We start from the raw sequence: 24,562 nt of genomic DNA on the forward strand, positions 1-24,562 counted from the left end.
AAGAAGAAAGAGAGCACTGGTGAGCTTACTAATCGCGAAGGGACCAGCAGGCCAAGGAAGACCACCACAGCTGATGACAGGAGAATTCTTTCTATAATAAAGAAAAATCCCCAAACACTTGCCCGACAGATCAGAAACACTCTTCGGGAGTCAGGTGTGGATTTGTCAATGACAACTGCCACTGAAGACTTCATGAACAGAAATACAGAGACTACACTGCAAGATGCACTGGTTAGCCGCAAAAATAGGATGGCCGGGTTACAGTTTGCCAAGAAGTACTTAAAAGAGCAAACACAGTTCTGGAAAAAGGCCTTGTGGACAGATGAGATGAAGATTAACTTATATCAGAGTGATGGCAAGAGCAAAGTACAGAGGAGAGAAGGAACTGCCCAAGATCCAAAGCATACCACCTCATCTGTGAAGCATGGTGGTGGGGATGTTATGACCTGGGCATGTATGGCTGCTGTAGGTGCTGGCTCACATATTTTCATTCATGATTCAACTGCTGATGGTAGCAGCATAATGAATTCTGAAGTGTATAGACACATCATATCTGCTCAAGTTCAAACAATTGCCTCAAAACTCATTGGCCCAGTTCATTCTACAGCAAGACAATGATCCCAAACATGCTGCTAAAGCAACAATAGAGTTTTTCAAAGCAAAAAAATTGTAAATTCTTGAGTGGCCAAGTCAATCACCTGATCTGAACCTAAGTAAGCATGCCTTTTATATGCTGAAGAGAAAACTGAAGGGGACTAGCCCCCAAAACATGGCTGCAATAGAGGCCTGGCAGAGCATCACCAGAGAAGACACCCAGCAATTGGTGATGTCCATGAATCGCAGACTTCAAGCTGTCATTGCATGCAAAGGATATGCGACAAAATACTAAACATGACTACTTTCATTTACATGCCATTGCTGTGCCCCAAACATTATTGTGCCCTGAAATGGGGGGACTATGTATAAACTGCTGAAATTTCTACATGGTGAAACCAAAATGTATAAAAATAACCTTTATTAAAATCTGACAATGTGCACTTTAACCACATTTGATTTTTTTCTATTACAAATCTCATATTGTGGAGTACAGAGGCAAATAAATAAATGATGGGTCTTTGTCCCAAACATTATGGAGGGCACTGTATGTCCTGGCAGGCAGTTCTAAGAGTGGCTCTTCTGTATATCAACAGATCATCTCCATCCTACAGCTTCTCTCGGCATTTATTGGATGATGAAATCTGCTCTCTTTTGTTGCATTGTTCTCTTTAGCCCAAAGAATCTCCTGCATAACGAGCTGAAACATGAAGAAATCTTTATGCTTGTGAGAATTTTGTTGTTAAACATCTTCCATCACATCGTTATGTCATGATGAGAGTGGGCAGGAAATCGCGCTGGGGTACTAGCATGGCAGAAACTGGTAGTGCAGGACTTTTCCACGTGTTCCCAGCACTCAGGTCCCCTACACAACAGCATGCAGCACGGGAGGCAGAGGATCCGGGCAAGCTCATGGTACAAGAATACAGGGCAAGTGTCCTTAGCTAAGCACTTGGGGCACATACATTGATCTCCCTGAATGGAATTTATTGCAAAATATCTCTAGTTTAATTTCAAATTTTCTGGAGCGGGTCACCCCATCTGAAGTCAATGAAGATGCTTCCAGAATTGGTGATGAACAACTGGAACCTTAATGCAGTCAGTTATTTCGTTCAGGAAAAATTACACGTCTAAGATGACATGGTTAACAATGCTGGATTTAAATCGAGTATTTCAGTTTCTTAAACTCTCACCTCAGATCCTGTTGCTTCCAAAACGGTTGGGTAGGAGCTCTCTGGTGCCCAGGAAATACATTCTACCACATGTTCATGCTCTCGAAGTTCAGCTTTACATTCCTTTGTTGCTACCACCCACACGCGCACTGTCTGATCATTGGAACAGCTGGCCAGAAGGGTTCCATCCTGGTTGGGTCGGACCATGCGCACCCATTCTCTATGTCCCGTGAAAGTCTTCACACAATAACTGTTGGCGCAAAAATGAAGTTACAATTTTTTAACAATTGCTCTTCGGTTTTTATATAATCCAATATTGAGTATAAAATTTGAGTATAGAAATGGAGGGTGGGGGGGGGGGAGATCATGTTGCAATTATATAACAGCTGGCAAGGCCACATTTAGAGTATTATGTACAGTTTTAGGCACCATGTTACAGGAAAGATGTGGTCAAGCTGGAAAGGGTGCAGAGATGATTTACAAGAATGTTGCCAGGACTCAAGGGCCCAAGCTCATCGATAGTCGGAGGAGGAGCCATCTTGGGGAACGGCTGCTAGCCAGCAGCCGTCCGTTTAATTCACTTTTTTTTGAAGTTTTAGTAAGTCCTGTGCTTTGTCTGTTGGAGAATGGACTTTTTAATGTAGGGGGAAGGGGGTAATTATACTTCTAGGTCCCTACCTGGTCGGTGAGGCAGCTTTTTCTCCGGGCTGCCCCGTCGACCCGTTCTCGTGGCCTACCAGCGGGCATGGAGCGCCGTTTCCTGGCGGGGACCGCCCAGCACCTCGGCTTCAGTGGCGGCACAGCGCTGGAGTGCTATCGCGGAGCGGAGCGGGCGATGCCTTGTCTGGGTCACCGCGCTGGATCGACGCGCTGGAGCTGTGACCGCCGAGATCAACACCTCCGGGCTGCGGATCTGCGGAGCGGAGCGGGCGGCGCCGACTTTAACATCAGGAGCCAGGGAGCTCCAAACCGGCGTGGCCTTGTCGTCTTCGGAAGCCGCGGTCCCTAGTTAGGAAGCGGCCGTTCCAGGTGGCCCAGCCACTGAGTGGACTCTCCCGATGCCGGGGCAACAGCACCCGGCCAGAACGGCCATGAGCATCGGGCCTCCGTAGAGGCAATAGCGGAGGCCTCAATAGGCCTGACTTTGGGTGAACTGGGGATGGGGACTGAACATTGTGCCTTCCCCCACAGTGGTAACCATTGTGGGGGGATTATTTTTTTTGTGTGTAAGTAAATATGTTAGTCTGTGTCCAAGATGGCTGTCGGAAGGGAGAGTGTACGCTGGCGCGGTTTGGCTGCCGCTGCTCTCTCTTCACATTGTGTTTTTGATTTTTTTTTGTCTTTGGATCGAATTCTGTTTTTAATTTGTGTATTGGTGATGTCTTTATTATTTATTTTATTCAGATTATATGTTTTATTATTATTGTTAATCTCTGTAAGGTGTCCTTGAGACTTTTGAAAGGCGCCCACAAATAAAATTTATTATTATTATTATTATTAAGCTCCAGGGAAGGAGTCTATTCCTTGGAGGGCAGGAAGATGAGGGGTGATCTTGTAGAAGTGTACAAAATCTTGAGAGGAATAGTTTGGGTAAACACACAGTCCCTTGCCCAGAGTATGGGAATCAAGAACCAGAGGACATAGGTTTAACATGAAGGGGGTAAGATTTAATAGGAACTCAAGGGGTAGCTTATTTTCCCATAAATGTTGTGGGTACACGGAACGAGCTGCCAGGGGAGGTCGTTGAGGCAGGTACAATCGCAACATCTAAGAAACATTTGGGTACATGGATAGGATAGGTTTAGAGGGATATATGCCAAACGCTGGCAGGTGGGACCAGTAGATTGATGGGAGATGTTGGTCTGCGTTGGCAAATTGGGCCAAAGGGCATGTTTCCATGCTGCATGACTATGATTAATATAATAAACAACTTGAAGACTCTTTTTCTATATTCTTATCACTAAATAACTTGCCTGAATTGAGGCAGATATGGCAATAACAATTCAGGCACTTGCATTCAAAGCTCAGCAAATTCTTGTCAATCAAAGGTAGTCTTATGTTATACGCTAATAATACTGCATTGCTGTAAATAATGAATAGACTGCACAACATTGCAATCTAACACCAGTTTTAACAAACTCTTCTAGTAAGTGACATTTACTGTTTAATCATAACTCCTCCCCAGGACTTATTTTTAAGGAAAATGTCCATACAGTTTAAATGGATTTAGTAGAACCCTCAATATCTTTCTTCTATGCCTTTTGTTATGAAGATCTAACATAGTGTCACTTGTTCCCCAAATGAAATGTGTCACCAATAGCAATGTGAAGGCTGCATGGAATTGAAGAATTCGGGTAATTATTAAATATTGTAAAAATATGTGCACCCCAAGGCAGCTTATGGAACATGTCTATAACCTGCACCTAAGGAAATTACATATAATGTCTGTAACACCACTAACTAAAAAAATGTTGTAATAAGAATACTGTGACCTTGCCACTCTTGGCTGTGCAATTTCCTACTGGCATAATATCTCTAACACGTAAACTGATAAAAAAAAATGCTAGAAGCCACAAGGTATGTAATTACTTAGACAAATAATAGCAAAAACTCTTTTCAGGGAGGCCATCACATCTATAAAAGTAATCCAAAACTAACTCCTTCCTGCCCTCTTCTCCCCATAGGTTTGTAAAGTACTGCAAATGTATCCATTAGAAAAAAACAAGGATGTAATGGTCTCAACCTCAATTACTCTATGTAGCAAGGTGTTAAGTGCCTTCATTTTGCTCCCCTCTGGCCCCTTTCTTCACACTGAATTGTTATCACCGGCTCCCCACCAGAGTGCCCCAACCCATTTCAAATATGGAAACATTGAGCCTCGCCAAAGAGCAGCTACAGCTAAACGACAGTAAAAGCAGACTGGAAATGACTGTGAAATGCCAAGTGTCTCTGCTTGCATTTACTCTATAAATGTTGGAGTTTGTATCTCTTGCATGAACACGGATGCTGCATTGAATATGTCACCAACCTACAATGTACATTGTTTAACATACAATGTAACCACCAATCTACACTTTATACATCCTATAGCTTGAGTATTTTGAAATGGATGCTCAGACTGCTAGCATCTACGCTGCTATAAATGATAACGGCAAAAATCCATCACTACTTTGACTCAATGCTTCATTTACAAGACAAAAGTTGACTTTTTCACTTGCAGCCGAATTATATATTAAATCCCATTTATAAAACCATCAAGTACAGCCAAAATTATATTTGTGTATATCAAAATTATTCTACTCAGATGGAAAACATAGGAACTTAGTGCAGTGACTCACTTTATAAACTCAGTACCAGTACATCTGAGAAAAACAAACTACATTGCAATGGTGACGCAACAGAACCTCTGAAGGAAGCTATGAACAGACTAAATGGATTTCAGTGTTATGAATCATAGAAACTGAGCTTCAATAATTTGCAGATATATTTTCCATGGAATAAATTGCAGGACATTGTACGGAAATCTGTATGCAGTTTTTAGTGAAATTTGGTTTGCTGGTATTATCATTGCAGGTCCATTATTCAAACAGATTACTTGAATATGTGGATACAAGATATTGTATTCATTTATATTTAAAAGATTTGTACTAATCTGTGCATAATCAGAACCAATAGTGTAGAAGTGCATTTTACAGTAACAAGTTACATTTATGTTTTGGCTTTAAGGTAGAATAATCTTCCCATATGTGGCTCCTAATGTACATAAAACTGTTTGTAAGGCTGTGATGATTTATATTAATGAAATATGAACATAAAATTGTGTACAAAAACACTAATTCTACATATAGCTGCAGTGACTGGTATTCTTTAGGAGAATCCAAAATATATCACACTACACTAAAATCATGGAAAACTCACAATTCATGTGTATTCTGTTTACACTCACCCAGTCTGGACCTCCCACATTTTCATGGTTTTATCCCTTGAGGCAGACACTATGTGATCTCCATTAGGCATGATAGCTACTGATGAAATATTATGATCGTGGCCTGAAAATGAATTAAAACTCAATTAGATTAGAATGAAAGATCAAAAAATTCACCCAGAACCCTTCTTGAACGTTATGTTTTGGTCTCATAGAAAAGCCTTCATGCTCAATGACTATCTAATGTTGGCACTTTCCATTCTTTTGATTTTTTTTCTCTTTACAAAAATATGATAAAAACTGCATCAAAAGCAAGAGCAGTCACAAGGTTTATATGTTGTTTTGGAGTTTCTTGTTGCCACAGTGTCCATTTTGATCGCAAAACCAAGAGCTAGACAAACTCAGTGGGTCAGGCAATATCTGTGGAGGGAATGAACAGATGGCATTTCAGATCGGGAACCTTCAGACTGGTGAAGAGTCCACAGAAAGATCCTGACCCAAAGCGCCATCTGTCCACATCCTCCACAGATGCTACCCGACCCGCCGAGTTCCTCCAGCTCAGTGTTTTGCTCAAGATTCCAGTTGCTGCAGATCCTTGTGTGTCCATTTTGATCTTGCAGGCTAGCGATGGTAACATTGCCAATATTTGGCATTATTACTCAGCATAACAGTCAGCAACAATTGGCCTGTGAATGGAAACATCTCTGCTGGGCAGAGGGATGGGAGGGGTGACATTGGATCAAATGTCCTGCACTCGTTTCTTGCACTTGTCATAAAAAAATTGCACAAGGACATGACGTAAGAGGGCAGATGGTTGAGATGGAGTTGTTATTGGTCAATGGAAGGGACGTCAGGCAAGAGTGTGGTAGACTCTAGAGATACAGCACAGAAACAGGCCTTTTGACCAGTCGAGCCCACGCCGACCAACGATCACCCCATACATTAACACCATCCAACAGCCTAGGGACAAATTTTACCAAAGCCTACAAACCGGTAAATCTTTGGACTGTGGGAGGAATCCAGAACACCCGGAGAAAACCTCCACGGTCACAGGGAAAACGTACAAACTCTGTACAGACAGCACCCATATTCAGGACCAAACCCACATCTCTGGCTAGGTAAGGTAGCAACTCTACTGCTATGCCACTGTGCTGCCCATGGTAGATTAAACAAAAACAAAAACTAAATTAACTAAACTCAACAAATTAAAAAATTTCCAGATTTTTTTACTGATAATCTAATTGGAAGTATTGATATACTTTCTTATAGAACATATGGTTTTTCAGAACAAATTTTAAATCTATATTTCTGCTTCTAACATGCCATTTGGATTCAGATTAGAGGCACAACTTGACCACGGAGCAAAGATTTTTACTCTAGTATTGTTAAGATTGCCTTCTTCTTCCTCGTGTCGGGCCATCTTCTATGTCATGTCTTTCCCGTGGTTGGCGCAAGCGAGCGCAGTGGCATTTGGTTCAGCCAGGTCGCCGAACATAACATAGAAGCCCTAGATTGCCGTACATAACATAGAAGGAACTTTCAAGCACAAAGCCTGGAAGAACCTTCCAGTGGTTGCTGCAAGTTGCCACTGGATCATTCAAAAACAAATTTGGATTTCTTTGTGCACTAAAGAGGTTTTTAGCAAGGTCTTAGTATTTTCTGCTGACTGATCTTCTTAATGGTATTGCCTGAAGCATAACATTATAGATGTTTCAAGGTATGTAGAATGCATTTAATGCAAGAAAACAGCCATCACTACACACAAAAGCAGATCCCAAAAACAATCAATCACAAACATGATACTGAGGACAGCTGATCTCACTGAAATAAGGTCACAGGTCATAAGGGATAGGAGTAGAATTAGGCCATTCGGCTTATCATCTACTCCACCATTCAATCATGGCTGATCTCTCTCTCCTAACTACATTCTCCTGCCTTCTCCCCATAACCTCAGACACCTGTACTAATCAAGAATTTATCTATGTGTAGGAAAGAACTGCAGATGCAGGTTTAAATCAAAGGTAGACAGAAAATGTTGGATTAACTCAACGGGACGGGCAGCATCTCCGGAGAGAAGGCATGGGTGAAGTTTCAGGTCGAGACCCTTCTTCAGTCTGATTCTATCTAGAATATAGATAGAAGAATCTATCTATCTCTGCCATAAAAATATCCACCGACTTGGCCTCTGCAGGCTTCTGTGACTAAAGAAAATTCCCCTCATCTCCTTCCTAAAAGAACATTCATTAATTCTGAAGCTATGACCTCTAGTCCTACTCTCCCACGAAGGGAAAATTCCTCTCCACTCTATGTAAGCCTTTCACTATTCTGCATGTTTCAATGCGGTATCCCTTCATTCTTCTAAACTCCAGCGAGTTCAGGCCCAGAACTGAACTCGCTAGAGTTCATCATAGGTTAACCTACTCATTCCTGGGATCATTCTTGTAAACCTCCGGTGGACCCTCTCCAGAATCAGCACATCCTCAGATATGGTGCCCAAAATTGCTCACAATATTCCAAATGCGACCTTACCAGCGCCTTATAGAGCCACAGCATTACATCCCTGTTTTTGTATACAAGCCCTCTTGAAATAGACGTTTGCATTGAGTTTGCTTTCTTTACTACCGATTCGACTTGCAGATTAACTTTTTGAGAATCCTGCCCCAGCACTCCCAAGTCCCTTTATACCTCTGATTTCTGGATTCTCTCCCCCTTTAGAAAATAGTCTACACCTTTATTTCCACGGCCAAAATGCATGACTCCACACCTTGCTACACTATATTCCATCTGCCCACTCCCCCAACCTGTCCAAGTCCTTCTGCAGAGTCCCTGCTTTCCCCACACTTCCTGCCCTTCCATCTATTTTCATATCATCCACAAATTTGGCCACAAAGCCTTCAATCACCTCATCCAAATCATTAATATACAACATAAAGAGTAGCGGCCCCAGCACCGACCCCGGCGGAATAATTTAGCTGTCTATTTTGAGTAGTCCATGGGCAAGCTTACTTCAGGCTTAAAATCAATTCTGATACATTGGGAAAACAGTGTTGTTTCTAAAGATGTCCGTACATCTCTGGAGAACATCAAACATCATAAATCTCACTGCCCATAACTGACATGGGATGTGAGAATAATAGCCTGGCAAATACAATTACTTTGTTACATTTTAAATATTTGTCTTAATTACATTTTAAATGCCTGTTTTAAACTAATTAGTAATTTATGACACTAAACAGTTAAGAACTAAAATGTCCAAGTTTGTTTCATTGGACAAGCTTCTAAACATTCAAGTAAATCAGGGTCTGGACTGGGTGTGGATTTTTCTTTTCATAGCATGCTAAAGTCATGAGGTCATGTGATAGGAGTAGAATTAGGCCACTCGGCCCACCAAGTCCACCCCGCCATTCAATCATGGCTGATCAATCTCTCCCTCCTAACCCCTAGAATTAATCTAGTGGATCAGACACAGGAATAAAAGCCTGCAAGAAGTTCTATTGCCAAATCTAGTTTATACCTTATGTTTTCACCAGGAAACACAACTAAAAAATTGGAGCATCTGGCAGCATTACATTAAATATTAACAATGGGTCCAGTCCAGACATTTTGGCTGAGGAGTACAATATAAGAATTGAATGCTAAGAGGATGGATGGGAGATCATACTTTTTACATACAGTGCCCTCCATGATGTTTGGGACAAAGACCCATTATTTATTTATTTGCCTCTATACTCCACAATTTGAGGTTTGTAATAGAAAAAAATCACGTGGTTAAAGTGCACATTGTCAGATTTTAATAAAGGACATTTTTACACATTTTGGTTTCACCATGTAGAAATGACAGTAGTGTTTATACATAGTCCCTCGCATTTCAGGGCACCATAATGTTTGGGACACAGCAATGTCATGTAAATGAAAGGAATCATATTTAGTATTTTGTTGCATATCCTTTGCATGGAATGACTGCTTAAAGTCTGCGATTCATGGACATCACCAGTTGCTGGGTGTCTTCTCTGGTGATGCTCTGCCTGGCCTGTATTGCAGCCATCTTTAGCTTATGCTTGTTTTGGGGGCTAGTCCCCTTCAGTTTTCTCTTCAGCATATAAAAGGCATGCCAAATTGAGTTCAGATCAGGTGATTGGCTTGGCCATTCAAGAATTGACAATTTTCTAACTTTGAATACCTCCTTTGTTGCATTAGTAATATGTTTGGGATCATTATCTTGCTGCAGAATGAACCGCCGGCCAATGCGTTTTGAGACATTTGTTTGAACTTGAGCAGATAGGATGTGTCTATACTTGAGAATTCATTATGCTTCTACCATCAGCAGTTGTGTCATCAATAAAGATAAGTGAGCCAGTCCCTTCAGCACCCATACATGCCCAGGCCATAACACTCCCACCACCGTGTTTCACAGATGAGGTGGTATATTTTGGATCTTGGGCAGTTCCTTCTCTCCTCCAGACTTTGCTCTTGCCACCACTCTGATATAAGTTAATCTTCATCTCATCTGTCCACAAGACCTTTTACCATAACTGTGGTTGCTCTTTTAAGTACTTCTTGGCAAACTGTAACCCGGTCATCTATTTTTGTGGCTAACCAGTGGTTTGCATCTTGCATTGTAGCCTCTGTAGACAAAATTGCTGGAGAAACTCAGCGGGTGCGGCAGCATCTATGGAGCGAAGGAAATAGGCAACGTTTCAGGCCGAACTCATTCTCCCGAAACGTTGCCTATTTCCTTCGCTCCATAGATGCTGCCGCACCCGCTGAGTTTCTCCAGCAATTTTGTCTACCTTCGATTTTCCAGCATCTGCAGTTCCTTCTTGAACATTGTAGCCTCTGTATTTCTGTTATGGCACATGCCTGAATCTTGTGTATGTCTTTACTATAAAGTCACAGGGATGTCAATTAAATTCAAAGACAAATAGCCAACATGCAGAACCGTGCTTATCCTCTACAGCAACTGTAGTGGAGCAGCTGCAAATGCATTCAACTCGGGAAAGATAATGGGAAGAACAAAGCAGAGAAAATTCAATTTACAGCATCCAAATATACCTTCCTATACATCTGCTGATTGGCATAAACCCAATGACATTAGCAAAATTTAGACCATTGATTTTTGACCAACAATATTGTTCAGTAATATGGGGTGAAATTGTCAAATAGCAAATTCAAATTTAGAAAATTGCACACAAAAGACACAGGGAACTGCAGATGCTCGTTTACAAAAAAAGACAGTTGGAATAACTCATCGGGTCAGGCAGCATCTCGAGATGAATAAGCAACGTTTTGGGTCGGGATCTGAAGAGGGGTCCTGATCAGAAACACATCTTATCTATGTCTTCCAGTGGTGCTGCATGACCCACTGAGTTATTATAGCACGTTGTGCATTTAAAAAAAAAAAAAACACATTTTCAAATGAGTACATGTTAATATTCTATTTTCCTACAATTTAACATTTTTGAAGAGATGGCTTGCTGTATTTCTGGTTTATGTGGCCCTCCCCAGGAGACTCTTACCATGCATGGTCCTAATGCATTCAAAGCTTTGGAAATCCCAAAGCTTGATGGTCATGTCAGCAGAACAGGATGCCAACAGCTTGCCATTCTGATCAAAGGAGATATCTTGTACAGAGTCTGTGTGGCCTTTCAGCGTACGCTCGAAGTCTCCAGTCTCGTAGTCCCAGACCTATCCGGGAAATAAAATTAAGGTTAAAATAACTACCAGCACTTGCCAATGTTCTTTGCTGCCATTCAGCAAGCACAACAATCAAATATCCTTGCGAATGATTACATACTATGTACTGGTTGACAATACAATGCACCCCACCACTGCAAAACTAATATCTGCAGTGGTGCAAGGAATTGTGAAGATTATAGACGACAGGAAATATGAATTTTAATTGAGTCCAAATGACTTCCATGCCATTATTAATGTGAATGTAATTTCTACCAAAGACTAATGACATGCAAATAGAAAGTTAATTAGAATAATCAGCTTAAACAGTTCCATACCTACTTGCCAGATCTCTTCTAAGTTATGAGAGTCTATTAATAGCTATAACTGGTACATATGATCATGAAATACATGTTTACAGCAAATTTATATGGAGAATGTTAATATGGAGATCTGAATTGTGGCTGAAGTCATGGGCATTTTAAAAGTTACAGTATTTAAGTGAAAATGAAACCGTTATTCAAGACGCTTTGATGAAGGGTCTCTAATATGAGAGGCGGCTGATTTTCTCTGCAAAGATGCAGCCCGGCCTAATGAGTATTTCCATCATATTCTGTCTTTCTTATTTATCAGTTAGTTAAGGCACAAGTTTTTAAAAATCATTCTGTTAAACTTCTCGTGTAATTGCACTTTGAGAAATAGTTTCAATCATCTCTATGGATGAACAATCTTACTATTACATCAGTCAGTAAAGATGTGCATCTGTCTCAAACGTGGAAACAAAGAAATATGCCTCTACATTGGACACCATAAAATTTAGAGAATGATAAATTCATGGGTTTCTGGAAGAAACTGTAACAATTTGGTAAGCAATTTGTTAATCTAAAACCGAGACTCTCACTCAATTTCAGCAATTCTAAGGAATGCTTATAAATACCCAAAAATTGGCTTCTAACCTCAATGGCTCATGTGCGAGCAGCCACTGGGGTAAAACTGTGCCATACCCATTATTTAGTACAGGGGCGGCAACCTGCAGCGAATGCGGCCCTTAGGCGGATTCCCCCCCCCCCCCCCTCCCCCCTCCCCGTAATCATCCGGTCCGCCGAGCGCCCTGAGCGGCGACCCCCTGATTTAGCTCCTTATATAATTGGAAGGGAAAGAAACCTACAAATCAAATTTGATGGGGAAGGTTGAGAAAAGATACCCAACATGTCTGAAAATGTCATGGATTTATACAGCTTGGAAACAAGTCCTTCCCCTCCAAACTTGCCCACAGCGGGTAACATGTCCTAGCTACACTAGTTCCACCTGCCTGCATTTGGTCCATGCCCACCTAAACCTGTCCTTTCAAAGCACCTAATTGTTTCTTAAATGTTGCAATAGCCCCTGCCTCAACAACCTCCTCTGACAGCTAGTTCCATACACTCATCACCCTTTGTGTGAAGTCCTTTGAAGTGCAAGGCTTTTAAGAGGACTCAGCTCAATAAGGTATATATTGTGATGCCACAAAAGTCTATTTAAAGCTGCAACAACCGAAAACTTCCTCATCCAAAATTTAAGGTTGAGTGGTGTTATTCAATTCATTAATATTTATTGATTACACAGATCAGTAATTTTATTTGCTAAATACTATGCATTTAACGTGGCCTTTAAAAATGTCATCAAGTTTTGTGCCATTTGGTTACATTAAGATCACTTCCCATCTTGGAACTGAATGCTCAATCTTTCAAACAGCCACGTAATTAATTTAAATTATTACAAAATCTGTAAATTAAATTACTGCTTCCAGATTATGCTGTATGTTATTTATTTCTTGCTAATACCACTAATTCACAAGAATAGACTCAAATTACATAACTGTCTCCTTTGTTCTGCAGCATTAAGATTTGTGGGTACAGGAGACAGGGCAATGTGAGATAGTTCGACAGATATTATTCATCAGCTTTAATTAAAAATAGCTTATTTTTGATAGGGCCAGAACAAAGAAAAAAGACAGTATTGTTTTATTCTACAACTTGGAAAACTTTAAATGCATTTACACGTTTACAAAATTACTCAACAAGCTAACTATTTGATAGCCTGTAAATGTTGAATTCTTAAAGAATTCAAGGTTTTCAGAAATCAAAATTGCAAACGACTTAAAAATATTGGAAATCGTTTAATGAAAATCTAATTTGAAGTGCAAAGGGCTTTTCCTCCATTACCCAGCAAATCTAAGAATATATTCACTATAAAAGCAGTGTCTATTTTTACTTTTAGACCCTTGGATAAAGCACTTAATTTGCTAACACTAGCAAAAGAGCTTTGTAACAGATACCATCACGAAAAGCATGAATTACTGAACAAATGCTCAGGAAATTAAGTCAAGCTGAACTACATCATGATAATGCATACATATATATTCTGCAGAGGCAAATATATTATTTAGCCTTTATAGCTGTTATAGTGTCAAAATTGCATCCAAAAATGCTGGATCAACATTGTTTTTCTTATCTTTTTTCAGCACTCGAAATAGTTAATTCCTTAATGATGCTTTCTACACCAGGCAATTAAAGCACAGATAACGATAGGAACTAAGCATCTAGACTAGATATGATCAGAAGGATGACAAAGTGGAAATATCAGACTTTCCAGCCTTGATTGTTAGCTGGTGACCTTGTCATAACACATGCTCTTGTCCAAAGAATGCAAGCAAGGGAAGATAGTCATCAGCCAGATAGTTCAAAGGCTGCTGACATTCATCGTCCAATGTCATGCAAGCAAAAATAATGAAGGGCAGTTAATGTACCAATCATTAGACAGTGCCTTGGGGGAAGATGTGTAGAAATTTAACAAGAAATCAGAGATAGATGGAATTTTAATTTTAAAACAATACATTTTTAAAACAGTATTTTCCAAATAAAAAGGTTACTCCAAATAATACAAAAACTTGAAGGGCAGGTGTGATGTCTAACTCAAATATAAGAGTTTAACACTGGACTCAAAGTATCATGATATACAAATTTTATGCAGCTGCTATTTATTTGATTGATCTTGTAATCAAAGTTCCTCATATCACTGTAGCCTTCTCATTTCCATGTTTATGTATTTCTAATAAGCTTGGTGTCTGTATTTCACAAATGACTGCCTATTGCAAATGAAGATGCCAATTGGACCAAAAAACATATTCCTTTTTTAATGCCATTTCATTCATTCTACTTAAATGTAAATCAACATTTACTCATAGAAAAATCATAACATTTTATTAAAGCAGAGACCATCTCCAGAAATTTGATCAATTTAAACCAAGTGACTCTAATTATACTCCATGAGCCGCATCCCCAACAATGAACTTCCTGTTTCTCAATTAATGGCAAGATCTATCCCAAGTAGATGTGACCTGTCACAATTTCAGCCTATTCAATCCCCTGTAAATGCAAGTTTCACAATGCATTTTTTTTACAATTGCCCTGATCAATCTGTGGGATAGCTGTCCCTTCACATCCCTTGCACTAGAGTAAAAATAAAAATGGCTTTACACAATGAGTTTCTAACCAATATCACTGCATTTCCATTTCCAAAGTCGAAACATCACTGCAGGTCAAAGTTGCTATGCTCAATTAAAGAATTGAAAAAAAATCAAAAATCTCTAATCGAAACTGAATGTACAATGGAATATTGTGATGAATTAATACTTTTTTGCTGTATAATATTTACTCCATCGCATATTCAGCTTCTCCAGAAGCAACTAGGCAACTACTCTCCTCATGGGTCTCAAGTCAGTTAAACAATAGATCAAAGCAACAGGCCAACAGCCTGTAACTGAATCAAATGTTAATTACATAATTGTCTTATGGCTTAAATTTGACTTGGATGGAGATCTGATAGAAGGTCATAATATTACGAGGCGAGTGTCAAAGACTCGAGGGCATGACTTTAAGGTGAGTGGGTGAAAGTTTAACAGGGATGTGCGGAAAGTTCTCATTTTAGACAGAGTGGTGGGTGCCAAGGATGGAACACGCTGCCAAGGATGGTGGTGGTGGGGTCAGACACAATAATGGCTTTTAAGAGTCTTGGCATTAGGCACTTCAATATGCAGGGAATATGAAGGATTCTGCAGGTAGAGAAGATTAGTTTAACTTAGCATGTTCGGCACAGATATTGAGGGCCAAAGGGCTTGTTCCTGTGCCCTTTATTCCCATTTCTATGCTCTATAGAAGTTTTTACCTTTATTGTAGCATCCTCAGAAGCTGATACCATGACACTGAAAACTGGATGGAAAATAACTCTTGTGACTGGACTTCTGTGTCCACTCAGGGAATATCTTTCTGGAGGACGAGGGATCCATTCTTTAGGGTCACGTTTTTGACCCAGGGGGCCAGCTGATGTAAATTCTTCTTTCGCTTCATTGAGTTTTGATTCTAATTCCATAACCTGTTGAACAGAAGAAATAAAGATTTTATTTCTAGAACTGAGAAAGGGCAAATTAACGGATATTAATGTTGAAATTTAGACGGGTAATTGGAAGAGTAAGATATAAAAGAGATTGTATCTGAAAACTAGTTACCATGCTGCAATGGGGGAGGGGAAACCATTTTTCTGGTCAGTTTCTATGTCTGGAAGTTTAAATGGACCTTGCTGAGAATCACAGCAATGCAGCATATGTTGAGATCAACCATTGATAAATATAATGCCTGCAATAGAATATGTCCCTCTCACATGCAAAATAAAGATCTTTTAAATAGTGGACTAAAAACCTTTTCAAAAAAATGAATACACTGCTTTTTAGGGGGAATTGCTTTGTGTTTACTGATGTTTCATTCTGGAAATGTGATTTCCTTTTAGAGATGGGCAGAAGCAAGATGCTAATGAAATTCATAGCTGTTCTCCCCAGCCTACAGGCTGATTTCCATCATGTTCAAGATGGGAGAACGGGTTGAATATAATAATAAAAGCTGCTCCAAGCTTTAAGAAAATCAAGCCTATTCTTTGTCACTGTTTACCACATCCTCAATTCCCAAATGAAACTGAATACTACATTATGACCAAGCAGTTTCTGATTCTGAATCACAAAGACGAGGTTATATCTCCAGGGAAGAATGCAGTGAAGAAAGAAGCTAAATAGTTTAAAGTCCTTAACCTAGATTCTTCAGATGTCAATAGCTCTGAGCTTCAATATTAAATGAAATTTCCTATCTACAAATGAAACTGAAATGAATTAAGAGAGACAGGAAAGTTCATCAATCAAATCCTAATTATGCCACATGCCACTTCAGGAAGGCTGAATTTTGATGAGCTTTCATCTGGAATAATTTATATGCTCCCAGAGAAATATGGACATAAATTCAAGCTTGCATTAATTTTCCAAAAATGCATTTAATAACTTTAGGGGCTTCTGATATTGTCCTGATCTCCGTCAAGGATTGGAGGGGAATTTTACACTCTTGTATTAACACAAGTATCTTTCTCATAAGATAGGAAATAAATAGTCCAATGAGGGAAAATTAAATACAAGCCAAATGTGCGCAGGCCTGATAGCGTTTGCTTTGCTCATATGACAAACATAATATGGTTAGACGTCACCTTCTTCTGTAATCTTATCACGGAGGTCCATTTTTTCTCCAGCAATCCAGCATATTTTTTGTCTAATTCTTCATTCTAGAGAAAAAAAACATGCAAAATAATATTGCATTTTCCAGCCTTATGATAACAAAGAGAAAAAGAAAAAGACATCACATTCTATTACTCCACTGAGTTACTGTTTAAACAAGATCGGTAATCAACACTTTTCAGGCTATCCGCCCAAATCCACACAAATGGTAACAGAAATTTGTGATCCCCACTGTGCTGGAGGATTTCTTTGATTCTGCCAAATAGTGCTTTACCTGTTACGTTTAAATTTACAGCCTGTACCTCTATGTTTCTTTTTAATGAAGATCCTTTTATGTATTTTATTTAAAATACTTCTGCTCCAACTCGTTTGACAGTGTATACAATCTTACTGATGCAGCTGAGGGGCTTGTGTTACAAAGAGTGATTGGATAGGCTGGAACCTTTATTCCTGAAGCATTGGCGGCTGCAGAGTAACCTTGAAGAGATGTATAAAATAATCATATGGGGAGCAGATAAGATGGATGGTCGGTCTTTTTCTCCAGAGTTGGTGAGTCTAAGACTAGGGCGCATAGATTTAAGGTGCGAAGGGAAAGATTTAAAAAAGGTCCTAAAGGGCAACTTTCTCAATGGAACAAGCTGCCAGAGAAAGCTACAGGACAGGTACAATTAATGTTTATAAGACATTTGGCTGGTGAAACAGACAGAAAAGGCATAGTAAGATATGGGCTTAGAAGGAAAATCAAGCCTGGAAAAACATCTTGATCACAATAGATGAGTTGGGCCAAAAGGCTTGTTTTTACACCGTATGACTCTATAGTTCTATCTTTGACCCACTCGTAAATGTTTTTCCATAGAGGCCGTTTCAATTCCCTTTACAAGTAGGATATCTTGGAGGCAAATTAAAAAAATTCAAATAAAAATTTTTTTTTGGTGTAACTTGTATACCATGCAAATCATAACTGTTTAATGCAATTGGTATTTCTTTTACATTATACATCTGGATGGAAGCCCTGTGGCCTTTTTGATAAAACCTCTTTACATGGCATTTAATTCAATTGCTACAATGGGAGTCTGAACAGATGCTAGTACATTGGCTATGAAGGCAAATCTTTGATTCAAGATGCAAATATTACCCATCACAAAACCAAACTCAAAGCTCAGCTTCGCCAAACGCCTAAAAGTACAAACAAAAATCTGAAAAATTAAAAGAATGCCAGAAATATTGAGGGCAGGTAGCATTTGTGGAAAGAGTAATGTTTATGCTTCAGGACAATGACTTTTCAGCAGAAACAACAGCAATTGCTTTTGAATAATAAACCAGTTGGTGTTTTTATTCTGCATTAACATTAAGTGTCCCATGTCTGAAATCTGAAGCACTAGGTTTTAATTGAAATGATTCAATTCACGTTTTTATAAACCTAATACCAGCAAAGGACATGGATAAGCAAACAGCAGTTTACAGCTTTGGAATTTAATTAGATAAACTTTGCCAGTACAGGCAATGAACTGATAATTTGAATGTGGCCAGATCAAAAATTAAAGAATTAATAATGCTGCGTTAGCATTTTAGAAATAGCAGGTAAAATTAGTTTCTGCACACTTGATTTTGTTTTACTTTTAATTCTTAATGAGTCCGGAGTTTGCAATTTTTTATATTGCACTTCAGGGGACATTTTAGAGATAATGAAGAAGTGACCCACAACAGCTCTGGATAATTTTAGCATCCACGTGAGCCAATTTGTTGGCTTTGGTTTATGCTGTCACATGGACGAGATCATCTGGGGAACTCGAGCACAAATATCAGATGTGTCCGAGATTTAGATCCAAGACTCGTGGATGAGGATCGTGCTTGCTTATTTTGTCACATCACTTAAAGATAAGCTGGTCGGCCTTTTGCATCCCCTGCTCCCCCATTCCCTAAGAAATTAGTAGACTTTCTGCAGTGAACATCAATATTACATGCAATATTTAAAGGTCCGAGCCAAAAAGTTATTTTCTGCAATTTCCATCACAATCCAAATCAAATACCAATCAAGCTAAACAAAAAATTGCTTACATCAGCTTTTTTTGGGGCATTTTCTTTCAAGAAATTAAATAATTTTGTAGCAACCAATCACACCAGTAGCACATGTTCATATAAATAAAGGGAGAATAAAAGTGGACCTTGTGCACGGAGACAGTACAAGAACTGTTTGCAGTTTAAAGGAACCCGCCCGGTAGGCCCAGCCCATCATGGACGGATGACACACGGACCGCAACCCGCCCGGAAGGCCTGGTTCACCTGCCGCAGACTGAGAACCCCTCGGGAACCCACCTGGAAGCAGACCGGCTGCGGGATGGAGTGCACAGCCTCGACGGTTGGAGGCTCTGCAGCAGCCTGGGGCTCGGCTGGTCCGGGCGCCTCTCCCAGAGGCCTAGCACGTGGACTGGACGCGGCCTACAGCGGCGGAGGACACCAATGGCTACGCTTGGCCTGGCCGACCTTGCAACGCTGCCAGGACAACGGACCTTCATGGTCAGGTCATGATCCCTGCACTTACAACAACTACGACTTGAAAATAGCACCAAACTGGTGACACTGTATACTGTATTAGTGCACTTCTATATAACCATATAACAATTACAGCACGGAAACAGGCCATCTCGACCCTTCTAGTCCGTGCCGAACACGTATTCTCCCCTAGTCCCATATACCTGCGCTCAGACCATACCTGCCTCCACCACCTTCACTGGAAGCTCATTCCACACAGCCACCACTCTGAGTAAAGAAGTTCCCCCTCATGTTACCCCTAAACTTCAGTCCCTTAATTCTCAAGTCATGTCCCCTTGTTTGAATCTTCCCTACTCTCAGTGGGAAAAGCTTATCCACGTCAACTCTGTCTATCCCTCTCATCATTTTAAAGACCTCTATCAAGTCCCCCCTTAACCTTCTGCGCTCCAAAGAATAAAGCCTTAACTTGTTCAACCTTTCTCTGTAACTTAGTTGCTGAAACCCAGGCAACATTCTAGTAAATCTCCTCTGTACTCTCTCTATTTTGTTGACATCCTTCCTATAATTAGGCGACCAAAATTGTACACCATACTCCAGAATTGGCCTCACCAATGCCTTGTACAATTTTAACATTACATCCCAACTTCTATACTCAATGCTCTGATTTATAAAGGCCAGCACACCAAAAGCTTTCTTTACCACCCTATCTACATGAGATTCCACTTTCAGGGAACTGTGCACAGTTATTCCCAGATCCCTCTGTTCACCTGCATTCTTCAATTCCCTACCATTTACCATGTACGTCCTATTTTGATTTGTCCTGCCAAGATGTAGCACCTCACACTTATCAGCATTAAACTCCATCTGCCATCTTTCAACCCACTCTTCCAACTGGCATAAATCTCTCTGTAGACTTTGAAAATCTACTTCATTATCCACAACCCCACCTATCTTAGTATCATCTGCATACTTACTAATCCAATTTACCACACCATCATCCAGATCATTGATGTACATGACAAACAACAGTGGACCCAACACAGATCCCTGTGGCACCCCACTAGTCACTGGCCTCCAACCTGACAAACAACCATCCACCATTACTCTCTGGCATCTCCCACTCAGCCACTGTTGAATCCATCTTGCTACTCCACCATTAATACCCAACCATTGAACCTTCTTAACCAACCTTCCGTGAGGAACCTTGTCAAATGCCTTACTGAAGTTCATATATGCCACATCCACTGCTTTACCCTCATCAATTTCCCGAGTAACCTCTTCAAAAAATTCAAGAAGATTAGTCAAACGTGACCTTCCAGGCACAAATCCATGTTGACTGTTCCTAATCAGACCCTGTTTATCCAGATGCTTATATATATATTATCTCTAAGTATCCTTTCCATTAATTTGCCCACCACTGACGTCAAACTAACAGGTCTATAATTGCTAGGTTTACTCTTGGACCCTTTTTTAAACAATGGAACAACATGTGCAGTACGCCAATCCTCCGGCACTATTCCCGTTTCTAATGACATTTGAAATATTTCTGTCATAGCCCCTGCTATTTCTACACTAACTTCCCTCAATGTCCTAGGGAATATCCTGTCAGGTCCTGGAGACTTATCCACTTTTATATTTCTCAAAAGTGTCAGTACTTCCTCTTCTTTGAATCTCATAGTTTCCATAGCAACTCTACTTGTTTCCCTTACCTCACATAATTCAATATCCTTCTCCTTGGTGAATACCGAAGAAAAGAAATTGTTCAATATTTCCCCCATCTCTTTTGGCTCTGCAGATAGCTGTCCACTCTGACTCTCTAATGGACCAATTTTATCCCTCGTTATCCTTTTGCTATTAATATAGCTGTAGAATCCCTTTGGATTTACTTTCACCTTACTTGCCAAAGCAACCTCATATCTTCTTTTAGCTTTTCTAATTTCTTTCTTAAGATTCTTTTTACATTCTTTATACTCCTCAAGCACCTCATTTACTCCATGCTGCCTATAATTATTGTAGATCTCCCTCTTTTTCCGAACCAAGTGTCCAATTTCCCTTGAAAACTTCTGCTATACATTTGAACTGTATCTGAGATGCTTATTGAATATGTATCTAAGTGCTTATGTATAGTGATACTTGTATTGCACTGTATACAAAAATGAATTTCATTGTACCTCAGTACAGCACAAATAAAGTACCATGACCTTGGATGCAAGATCCACAGGGGGAAATTTACAAAACAAGCTACAGTAAGTCTCAATGGTAAAGCAGCCATCTGGTGCTATATGAAATATACAAATAACAGGCTAGCAAAGATGACCATGTTTAGATGGGGTGAAGCTTTGAAATAGGAATTTGAAAGCAAGGATTAGAATTTTAAACTAAATTCAATGGAACACAAGGGACCACAAATATAACTTGAAAAGATGAAGATAAAGTATACAAGATTTCATGTTGCCAAATTGCTTTGAACTTGCGGAAAAGTAAAATGAAGAAAATTAGAAGTTTATTTTTGATGAAAATCGTGTTCATGGTGGGAGAGGGGTTGAAATTGACACCAACAGAAGATAACAATAGAGCGATTATGGGATGAGCCAATGACAGTTCATTGAAGATTTCTGTTTTCTAAGGCAAATTAATGAAGCAAGCAAAAAGATTGTTGAAGGAGTGCAACTGCATGTAGCAGTCAAAATAGCTTAACTGTTTCTACTTTCAAGAAAACTAATGAAGTGGTTATCTTTTTGTATTTGTGGTCTCTTCACACATTTCCAATAAGAAGCTAATGCACCATGTTGACAGGCACGCTTCAAACTCCAGAGAGCTGTGCCCCCCCACCCCCCCCCTGGACTGTCTCCCTCGGATGGCCATGACACACAGCTTATTTATTTATTTTACTTTTCTTTTTCATCGGTTGGTGCTGCATACTAAATCTCGTTGCACTGACAATAAAAGATATTATTATTATTATTATTATTTTTAAGAAAGGAATTAAGCACGGAATCAAGGTCCCCCCCCAGTAGCTATGGATACAGCTGTCTCAACAACACTGATAGGAAAGGTTTAGAGGGATATGGCCAAATACAGGCAGATGGGGCCAGTGTAGATGGAGCATTTTGGACGTTATGGGCGAGTTTGGTCAAAAGGCCCATTTCCATGTTGTATGGTTAACACGTTTAGTACTAAAAAACTTTCTCTGGAGAGGGCAAAAGCTGAGCGAAGATTTTGAACTGAATTCCTCCGAGTCATGAACATTGAACATTTCTCTCACTTTCTCTGCAACTGTTTGCCACAATGAAAACAGTTTCAGCTCCATCTACATTGTGTGCAGGCGTATCCGCTGCAAATGCTCAAGAAATGCTCCACTGCGGCAAGCCTCAACGACTTCCGCCCAGTTGCACTTACCCCCATCATCACCAAGTGCTTCGAGAGGCTGGTCCTGGCACACCTCAAAAGCTGCCTACCCCCCACACTGGATCCCTATCAGTTTGCCTACCGCAAGAACAGGAGTACGGAGGATGCCATCTCAACGGCACTTCACTCCGCCCTCTCCCACCTCGACAACAGAGACACTTACGTAAGAATGCTGTTCATCGATTACAGCTCAGCATTCAACACCATTATACCATCAAAACTGATCACCAAACTCGGTAACCTGGGCATCGACCCCTCCCTCTGCAACTGGATACTGGACTTTCTAACCAACAGACCCCAGTCTGTTAGGTTAGACAAGCACACCTCTTCAACCCTCACCCTGAACCAGTGTGCTGAGCCCCCTCCTCTACTCCCTCTTCACCTATGACTGCACACCTGTACATGGTACTAACACCATCATCAAGTATGCAGATGATACAACGGTGATTGGCCTCATCAGCAACAACGATGAGTCGGCCTACAGGGAGGAGGTCCAGCACTTAGCAGCATGGTGCGCTGACAACACCCTGGCCCTTAACTCCAAGAAGACCAAGGAGCTCATTGTAGACTTCAGGAAATCCAGGGGCGGCACGCACACCCCCATCCACATTAACGGGACGGAGGTGGAACGTGTTTCTAGCTTCAGGTTCCTGGGAGTCAACATCTCCGATGACCTCTCTTGGACCCACAATACCTCAACTCTGATCAAGAAGGCTCACCAGCGTCTCTTCTTCCTGAGGAGACTGAAGAAGGTCCATCTGTCTCCTCAGATCCTGGTGAACTTCTACCGCTGCACCATCGAGAGCATCCTTACCAACTGCATCACAGTATGGTATGGCAACTGCTCTGTCTCCGACCGGAAGGCATTGCAGAGGGTGGTGAAAATTGCCCAACGCATCACCGGTTCCTCGCTCCCCTCCATTGAGTCTGTCCAAAGCAAGCGTTGTCTTCGGAGGGCGCTCAGCATCGCCAAGGACTGCTCTCGCCCCAACCACGTCCTGTTTACCCTCCTACCATCCGGGAGGCGCTACAGGTCTCTCCGTTGCCGAACCAGCAGGTCCAGGAACAGCTTCTTCCCGGCGGCTGTCACTCTACTCAACAACGTACCTCGGTGACTGCCAATCACCCCCCCCCCCCCGGACACTTATTATTATTTATTCAAATAATTTGCTATGTCGCTCTTCCAGGGAGATGCTAAATGCATTTCGTTGTCTCTGTACTGTACACTGACAATGACAATTAAAATTGAATCTGAATCTGAAATGCTGAACACCAACATCTAATTTCTCATATCTGATCAGATTTCTGCAAAATAGCAAACCAATTTGACTTACCATATCTAATTCCGCCTCCTTCTTAAAAACCGAATAAGCCTCTTCATAGCCATTAGAACGAAGATAGTCAGCTATAGCTCGATTTCTGAAAAAAAAGTGGCATTTTTACAAAAGGGACAAAATTAACCACCTTCTACTCGGCATTGTCATTCATATCAAAATAGTGACATTTTAAAAATCACCAATAAATCCTTCCAAGAATCCACAATGTCTAAGCCAATAGTAATGGGAAGTGAAAAAGTATAAAAAGCACAACTGCAAGTTGTTTCCATACGTTTTCCCCTTACTAAATGTTGCTTTGATCAAAAACTGTGCTACAGACATACAAATAAAGCAAATAGAAACATGTTCTCCATATAATGGCCTACTCACT

The 24,562-nt window shown here is 40.5% G+C and overlaps 1 protein-coding gene across 1 annotated transcript in view; it reads right to left on the reverse strand.

The window, feature by feature from the left end:
• The window catches only part of pafah1b1 (platelet activating factor acetylhydrolase 1b regulatory subunit 1), a 123,420-nt gene that overhangs the window by 19,456 nt on the left and 79,402 nt on the right, over positions 1-24,562 (reverse strand). Inside the window, exons 3-8 of the mRNA XM_033045654.1 lie at positions 24,190-24,274; positions 16,927-17,001; positions 15,571-15,777; positions 11,208-11,376; positions 5,713-5,815; positions 1,788-2,016 (exon numbers count right to left, since the gene is read on the reverse strand). Coding sequence (XP_032901545.1) covers positions 1,788-2,016; positions 5,713-5,815; positions 11,208-11,376; positions 15,571-15,777; positions 16,927-17,001; positions 24,190-24,274 — 868 coding nt within the window. The remainder of the gene's footprint in view (positions 1-1,787; positions 2,017-5,712; positions 5,816-11,207; positions 11,377-15,570; positions 15,778-16,926; positions 17,002-24,189; positions 24,275-24,562) is intronic.

Source organism: Amblyraja radiata, chromosome 28 (assembly GCF_010909765.2).
Source record: "Amblyraja radiata isolate CabotCenter1 chromosome 28, sAmbRad1.1.pri, whole genome shotgun sequence".
NCBI lineage: Eukaryota > Metazoa > Chordata > Chondrichthyes > Rajiformes > Rajidae > Amblyraja > Amblyraja radiata.